Source organism: Camelus ferus, chromosome 2 (assembly GCF_009834535.1).
Source record: "Camelus ferus isolate YT-003-E chromosome 2, BCGSAC_Cfer_1.0, whole genome shotgun sequence".
Classification (NCBI taxonomy): Eukaryota; Metazoa; Chordata; class Mammalia; order Artiodactyla; family Camelidae; genus Camelus; species Camelus ferus.
This window is the reverse complement of record NC_045697.1, coordinates 3,700,978-3,709,391: the sequence shown is the minus strand read 5'-3', so window position 1 is coordinate 3,709,391 and position 8,414 is coordinate 3,700,978. Positions and strand designations below refer to the sequence as shown.

General features: G+C 59.1%; 1 protein-coding gene across 6 annotated transcripts in view; it reads left to right on the top strand.

Annotated features, from left to right (window-relative positions):
- Nucleotides 1-4,185: 4,185 nt before the first annotated feature.
- SORCS2 (sortilin related VPS10 domain containing receptor 2) overlaps nt 4,186-8,414 on the top strand; it is a 444,813-nt gene continuing 440,584 nt past the window's right edge. For 2 of the 6 annotated variants that reach the window (XM_032493455.1, XM_032493468.1), the window contains exon 1: nt 4,190-4,976. In XM_032493455.1, coding sequence (XP_032349346.1) covers nt 4,485-4,976 — 492 coding nt within the window. In that variant the 5' untranslated portion in view covers nt 4,190-4,484. Of the gene's footprint in view, nt 4,977-8,414 lie in introns of all 6 variants that reach the window. The other 4 variants (XM_032493477.1, XM_032493434.1, XM_032493427.1 and 1 more) reach the window with 4 other exon arrangements.

Genomic DNA, 8,414 nt, shown 5'->3' with positions numbered 1-8,414 from the left:
TTGACCGTCTCTGAGACGGGCCCACTCGGGGAGCCGTATACGTTGAGCTTTGTCAAGTTTATAATGATAAATTAAAACATGATCACTAGAGAGCTTTGATAATTTAAAACAGCTTGAAACTTTTAACGAGCAAATGGTCTGATTAAAAGTTGGAGAGAAAGTACTTCTTCTCCTTTTTGGATGGGAGCATTGTCTTGGAACGGGGAAGCACGTGTGGATCTTGAAGCGAAAAGATTTGGACTGGGGTACCAGGGGCTCCCACTTAAGCTCTCAGGAAAGGTACCGCTTACTGTGATCCAACCACGTGCCAGGTGCTTGGCACCTGTTCTCTCTCGAATCCTTATAAAAGGCTGTGTTGCAGGCTGGTGGCTCAGGGCTCGCTGCACATTCGAATCACCTGGGAGTTTAGAGAGGCCCCTCCCCACCAGAGATAGAGAGGTCAGGGTTGGATCTCGGACACTGGTATTTTTCTAAAGTTCTCCACGTGATTCTAATGTGCAGCCCGGACTGAGAACCATGGGTGTGTCAGAACCACCCAGAGGGCCTTGGATCGGGGCCCCACCCCAGAGTTTCTGGTTCTGTAGGTCTGGGGTGGGCCCAGAAATCAGCTTTATAACCAGTTCCCATGAATGCTGATGCCACTGGTCCAGGGATGACACATTGGGAGCCCTGATTCTGGGCGGTGCTGGTCCATTTTACAGGTGAGGCAATTTATGAAACACAGAGGTGAGGTTGGGACACGCTCAGGGCACCCAGTTGGTACATGAGGACGTGGGCCTTTGAGTCCTTTGGGTGAATTACTGGCCCCCTGTGTAGCTTCACCTTCCTCATCTTTAAGCTGGGGAAAATAATACTTACCCTTCACAGAGGTCAGAGGTTCAGTGAGTTCGTCTAGGACAGTGCCTGGCGCAGAGGAGGCTCACAAGTGGTAATGTCAGTTACTGTTGCTACTGTCACCTGGAAGGATGGATTGAAGGGCGGCCCCTCAAGCAGCCTTCCTTCCAAAGCCCCAGACGGCAGCTCCCCCTTCCTTTGGCCCCCAGACACCTCCTTGGGAGCTTGTGTTTCCCTGATGTCACTGTCTGTTTACCCGTGTGCCTCCCCCATCAGATGGTGAGTGCTTCAGGAGTGGGACCAGGTCAGATTCCATCTGGATCCCAGTGCCCTGCACAGAGCTGAGGAGGGCGGATGGCTGCCTTAGGATCTTGGTGTTGTGAAGAATCAGGTGTTAGAGACCCTCAAGAGGGTTTAATATTTATTCCATGCACCTTGAGGCTGGGCGCTGAGCCCCAGCGTCCACGTGTGGCCCAGCTCCCAGGCCAATGCCTCCATCAGCGTTCATGCCCCGCTGCCTCCTGTGCCCTTTGCCAGCTCAGTGGGCACTGCAGACACTGCCCCTGTGGCCTCGGGAGACTCCCTTGCACGCGGGGGTCAGACTGGATGCCTGATTGAAGCTCTCCTTTGCTCTCCACACTTGACCGTGTCTTTCCCTTGCATCGGAGTCCCCGAGTCCCTGCCGCGGGTTACAGAGGTGGATGAGCACAGGAGATGGGAGGCACCCAGAAGTGGGTTTCCCTCCACTGCCCCCTCCTCAGTCGCTGCCGGCCCATGCCCAGGCACTGCAGCCTCTCTCTGGTCCTGGACAGTCATGACCCGAGGAGCTTCCTGCACCTGTCCTCCCAGCGGGCAGAGTGATGGCTGGAAGAACACCACTGGCCTCCCTCCCCTGCCAGAAACCCCCTGGCCGGATGCTTTGCAGCCGTCTGCGAACACACATCAAGCCCAGCGCCTTCCTCCCCAGGAGGCCCAGCTGCTCCGGGCTGGGCTGGGGCGCAGTGCTCCCCACTCTGCTGACAGCTCTCTTGCTGTGCCCACGCCAGCCCCTCTCCCTCTCGGCTCAGTCACCTGCCCCCAGCACCCCTGCCGTCCACATCCCAGGCCTGCCGCACTTTCTCCTGGGTATGCAGCACTGTCTGGGCTTTCCTGGGGATCCGAGGACATGTGCTCCTCCCCAGCACAGGGGACTCGTGTGTCTCCCTCCTCACTATGTCCCTGGTCCAGCAATGTTTGTGGGCTGGATGATCCGGACGGAATCACAACATTGCTGAGCTTTGGATTCAGAGAAGGGACGAGTCAGTCCTGCCCTTCTGAATGCCTTGGGGCCTTATTGGAGCAGAGGCAGCCAGTTGTTCTGGAAGGAGTGCTGGTGAGGCGTCATGACATTCCAGGCCTGGACCCTCTCCCCAACTTGTTGGGACATGAACCAAGTCACTAATGATGTGGCCTCCCTCTGAGCCTGGGGGCCGTGTGTATCCATATTAGGCTCCCTCTGGTGAGCTCTTTCCAAGCCTCAGAGGGGTAAGCTGCCCAGAGCCCTGCTTGGATGGCAAGTGATGGGGACGGGGTGGAAAGAGCGCCACTTTGGGGCCAGAAAACCGGCCTGGAGTCTGGCCTCTGACTCTGGCCAGGGGACCTTAAGCAGTCACCACTCTGAGTCTGTCTCCTGGTCTGTAAGATGGGGACCATCATACCTGTCCCACAGCCTGGTGGTGAGAATTACATATGCTCACCTGCAACATCACCCACCCCAAGAGCAGAGGCCTCGTCTTCTTTTCCAGAACACAGCCAGCCCCTGGGGAAGCCCAGCATGTAGTAGGAGCTCAGTAATCTGTCAGTGTCCAGTTTTCTTGAGGACAATACTTAGAGACCTTCCTTTATTGAAAAACAAGACAAAACAAAACAAAACAAAATGACTGGAAGAGTCATTGGAGATGGTGCAGGCCCCCTCCCTTTACAGCTGGGGAGGTGGACATTCAGCCAGTGTCAGAGGGCCCGTTGGCGAACTTGTGTCTAATCTTGGACAGGCGCGCTCTCCTCTGACTGCCATGCAGTGCCTTCCCTGCCAGCCACTGTCTGCAGTATTGGTTTGTTTGTAAGCTTCTTTGCAGTGCCCCCTCCCTGTTTGCCTCGTCACCCCCCCCCCATCAGCCCTGCACTGACCCTGTTCTGTTCTCTGCTCCCTGTGCTGGACCAGATGTTCCCACAGCTGCTGACTCCCCCTTCTCCCCTGGCCCTGGGCCTGAGCTGGAAATTTCGCATCTGACACGTTGGGAATTTACACCGTGGAAGGGGCGAGGGCACATTCCAAGGTATCCAACTTCTTAGACATCTAGCCACGCCCCTGTTCCCCACCCCAGTGCCGGGCAGGGTGGGCCCAGTCTGTTACGGGGTATGACTCCCGGCGGTGAACCTGGGGTGAGCAAGCAGAAGAGAGGGTGCTGGGTGCTTGAGCTCTGGGGGCCAGACGGAAGCCCTACTCTCTATCTTTCCTGAACGTTCGTGGCTTTGCTCCTCTGCCCTGTTAGGCTCTCTCTCTCTGGAGCAAAGAGACCCAGCTGGGAGGTGGATGTGACAGGAACCCTGGGCCTGAGGATTTTTATCTAATGTCAGGGCCACCAGGTTGGGATGGAGGCAGGGTGGCCCCTGGCCGGGCAAAGGATGCAAAGCTGACCCTGACTCTGACCTTGCCTCGGAGAAGCTCCCCCTCCTGTCTCTTTTCCCTGAGGCCAACGTGGAGCACGTGGTGGGTGCTCAACGAGGTCACATTGAAATCTGTCTAAAGTAGGTTCTTGACCTTGGTGGAGACTTTCTGTGCTCTGGGCCTCCATTTCCACAGTCCGCACTGCGGCCTGCCAGGCGCTGCCCTGAGTGGGACCCTGTCCTCGCCCTCTGGCCCCTGGGGTTGGGGTTGGGGTTGGGGTTGGGACATAAAGTCTGCAGTGACTGTGCAGAAGCATAAGCCACAGGCGTGGCTGCACGGGGGTCAGCCAGGTGAGCTGGAAGCTGCTTTCGGGTCTTCACAGTACTCCCGCTGCCTGCCAGGGTCTCTTGCTGGATATTCCAGATGCTGGGTTCTGTCTCCATTGTCAGCCTTTCAGAGGCCCCTACAGGAGAGCAACCCTCCCCCCCTTACAGTCTGGCTTAGTTCTGGCTCCCTGGAGTGATTCTGTCCATGAACATGTTCACTTGAGTGTGATCTGTTTTGCAGGGACAGGCACCTGGCTCTGCTCACCTCTGTATCCCCAGGGCCTGGAACTTGGCTGGCCCGGAGTAGGTTCTTAGTAAATAAAGGAAGAAAGGTTGGGAGGAAGGCCAGAGGGCGGGAGAGAAGGGAGGGAGGGAGGGAAGGAGCAAGGAAGGGAAGAGAGGGATCTGTGGCCTGTGGCCGCACAGTGTGGGGGCGAGCTCCAGGACCTCCAGGCCCTGGTCTCCAACGGCTGGCGCTCGCTCTGGCGGGCGCGGGGCTGGCCGGCAGGTGGCGGTGCGCCATCGGCTGCGCGGGTGGTGGCGGCTGAGCGGCGAGTCCCCTCCTCCCGCCGGCTCCCTCCCCTCGCCGGCTCTGCGCTCTCGCTCCCCAGCGCCCTCCACTCTCCCGGCCGCGGTCTCCCTCGCCCGTGTCGCTCCGCCGCCGCCCCTCGGCGACCATGGCGCACCGAGGGCCCCCGCGAGTCCCGAAGGGCCCCGGCTCCGCCGCCCAAGCCCCGAGCCCCTGGGCGCCGCCGCCGCCGATGCGCTCGCCGCGATCGCGGCTGCTTCTGCTGCTGCTGCTGCTGCTGGCCGCCTGCGGGGCGGCGGGGCGCTCTCCGGAGCCCGGGCGCCTGGGTCCCCGCGCCCGGCTGATCCGGGCGCCGCCGAGCCGGCCGGGGCGTGCGCTGCCCGGCGGCGGCAAGGACCGGCAGGCGCACGGCGTGGAACCCGGCGCTCCAGGTCCCGGTCCCGCTCCGGGTCCCAGTCCCGCTCCGGGTCCCGGCGAGGACGGCTCCCTCGCTGCGGGCGAGGGGCGCTGGGCGCGGGCGGCGCCGCTGGCCGGAGCAGCTTCACGGGCGCAGGTCTCGCTCATCAGCACGTCGTTCGTGCTCAAAGGGGACGCGACGCACAACCAGGCGATGGTGCACTGGACGGGGGAGAACAGCAGCGTAAGTGACCTCCGCGCGCCCCCCGCGGGCCCTTCCCCGGACACCTCGGAGCCCCCCACTTCCGCACGGCCCGGCTGTCACCCCGGGCATCCTCAGAGACGGGGACGCGAGTCATCTCGGCGGCGCCCCTACGGGCCCCTGGCCACCGGTTACTTGGGAAGAGGTCCCCAGATATGTGGGCATCCGGCCTCACCTCGGGGGACATTTTTCACTGATTTCCAAGACTCCGAGCCACCTCAGGAGCACCCCCTCTGGCCTCCAGATTCCAGGTTGAGGGGGTGTCTCCAGAGGTTTCAGGACCCTGGCTGCCATGGGGCGCCCCTAGGCACTTCAGGATCGCTCCCAACTCGGTGTTGCGTCTCTATCTCCTTCGGACTCCACCGGGTCCTCTCCGTGTTGCTTTAGGATTTTTGGCTCCAGGACCCTCTCTACCCTAGTCTACTTGGGACCTCTCTTGTGGCACCTCCACGGGCTCCAGGACGTCCTGGGTCAGCCTGGCGTCCGATTCTGGGACCCTCGATTCTGGGGCCACCCCTCTCCCCAGATTCCTGTAGTCTGACTGGTGGCTGCCTTGAGGACCTGGCCACCGGACGCACCTGGATGCGCCGGGATCTGTGTACACACGGAGTTGGGCTCCACGCTGCACTCCAGACCTGTGGCACAAACTCCCTTCTCTCCCTGCCCTCCCCACCTTCGAGGCTATTTTGGCCTCGCTCCAGCTGGGAGTTGGCCATCCCCTGCCCTGCAAGGCCACTTCTGTTAGGGTCTTCCAGTGCCTCCTTCCACCACAGCATCCTGCCTCTTCCTTTTTGGTGGTGTGTCCCAGGGTATAGGGACACCCTCATATTCTTACCCTCCCATCCCGCTCTGTTCCTGCCCGATCAGATGACCCATGATCACGATGGGGTCGCCTCCAGGCAGCCCTACCTGGGTCATTTCTAGTTGGGGAGAGGGAGTGGTGCAGGGAGGTGGCAGCTGTGTGTGTGGGTGGGGGGTGGGTGCTGATGGAATGGGGAGAGGAGATGGGAGCCCCTCCTCATTCCCTTCCATCAGTGTCCACTCACTGTCCAATGGCTGACCCTCAGCTCTTCTCCTTGACCACTGCTCGCCAAAGTTCCGAGGACGCAGCATAGGGCCAGGACTATTGGCAGTGGAGGGGTGAGGATCCATGCGCTGCTTTAGTCAGGGTAGGGCTGCTGAGCTGGGAGACGCTTTTACCCACCTCCTCTGTCTAGCCTTGCTGGGGGGCTCTGAGGTGGGGAATTCTGCTGGAAAAGGGGTAGGGTGAGTGGATGAATATGTTGGGGCAGGGGGCAGCACTGGATGGGCCTGACTGGCCTAGAGTCCAGTGCCCTGCCGGGCTCCCTCCGCTACCAGCTTCTCGCGCAGACGCCAAGTCTCTGGTCTTTTCTGCCATCTCCAGTCAGACGAGAAGCCCTGGGGGGAGGGGCGGGGGTGGAGCTGACGCCCTGGGCACCGCCTGCCAGCAGGGGGCAGTCGTCAGGGCCCTGAGGGCGGTGTTTGAGGAGGGTATCAGGGCCTCCTCCCTGGAAGAGCCCTGGGGGGCCATCCCGTTGAGCGGCCTGTGAGAGAGGTCAGACCCCAGATGGGCAGCTGGAGCCCGCCCTTCATTACGTCCCAACGCTGGGCAGCAAACCACGTCGCGTGTACTGTAAGCTGTAACACAGGGACTGCGAGGAAACCCCGACGCAACACCAGTAACTCCAAGGAACACGTGATTGACAGTCAGTCCTGTAAAGCCCGAATATCTAAATCGCCCAGCTTCGGTGGGGAGGTGGTGGTGAAAGGAGAGAGAGACACTGAAGGGTGGGGACCAGCCTCTCAGGTGGGACAAGCACCCTCAGGCCTCACTGACACCCAGCCCGCCCACCCCCATTCTGAGTGCAGAGCTTCCTTGGAGAGACTGAGGAGGGGTCTGGGCGGGAGGGGCTGGGGCACTGGGGGGCAGGGCCTGGTGGAAAGGAGCCCACCTGGCTTTGCTCCTTGGGGACAGTGGCTGAGCTTAGGGACTCCTCTGTGACTGTTTGCTGTTTACTGGGCAGGTGCATGGGTGGGGTGGGGTGGGGCTTAGAAGTGGGGACTATAAGAGGGGTTGCCGGCTTCTTTTTAGTGGCAGGTAGGAAGACCAGATCTGGAGAGGAGCTTTGACAGTTGCAGCTCTCCCCTGGTCACTGCAAAATGGGAGGCAAGGCTGACAGTGGAGAGCAGGGCGTGGCCTGGCACTCAGCAGACACTTTGGAGCGGAAGCCGGAGTACTTGTTGCTATTAGCAAGGGTCCGAGTCTGTGGGTGGGAGAAGGCCAGCCACCTGGAGATGCTGACTCAGGCTTTTGGCTCAAGCACCTCCTCCTCCCGCGTCCCGCCCCTGCTCACCCATTCTCTGGAATGGGAAGTTAGGGATACTGGAGCTCTCTCTGCAAAAGCGCATCATCCCTTGGCTTGGAGAGCAGGTGATGCTTTAAGACTTTCACTTGCCTGGGGAAAACTCAAGAGGAGTGAAAGCTGTAAGCAAGCGCCAAGTAAAACCATTTTTCGCATTGGTTATTCTGCGCATGGGTAGCATTGTTTTCTTGGCATGTGAAGTGTTTCAGAATCACCCTTTGCTCTCTCTGGCAGTCTCAGGGCCAAAGACTTTAGCCAGGATTCTGCACTTGGTTCACCTCCACTTTAAAGGACCATCTTTGAAAACTACAACAGAAAAGAAACGAACTTGAGACAGACTTGCTGAGCAGAGTCTTTTCAAAACTTTATTTCACTTAATTTGCTCAGGTATCTGGACCCGAGAAGCTACGCTCTGCGGATGTAGTCAGTGTGATCAGAGAAAGAGTTTACCATGTCAGGTGTATTAAAAAAAAACATTTGGTGAGAGGGACCGACTTTTGAAAATGGTATTTTAGAGCATCTGCAGAAAGGAATTCAAGCTGGTTCCGAGACAAGCCCCTGTCGCTGAGGCGCTGGGAACCTATGTGCGTTTTTCTTCCAAAGGCTTGGTTCCCTCCTGTTCCCCGTGGAGATAGGGAAGGCGGCTTGCTGGGAAGTCCAGACACTGCCTTTCTGTCTGACATTTAGCTGTAGAAACAAATTGTTAGGTGTGGAATTAAACGTTTCAATGAAACCAAGTGGCGTTACCTTTGATGGCTGCAGGACGGGTTGTGCTCAGAGGCTCCAGGTTCTGGGTCTCGAGGTGTGATCTGGAGGTGGATCCCAATGACAGAATACAGGTCTCTGCCTCTGGGGTCATGGTGTCCTGCTACCCCACTGGGAGTGTGCTGTGCCCTGTCCCAGTTTTACTGTTTCTGGGGAATCACGTGCTTAGGATACTTATTTTAAGTTCAGCTCACCTGCACTCCTTCCCTCACGGCACTGGAACTTCGCCTTTGATGCATCAATGGACGAGAACATGACTCCCCTGCAGCCG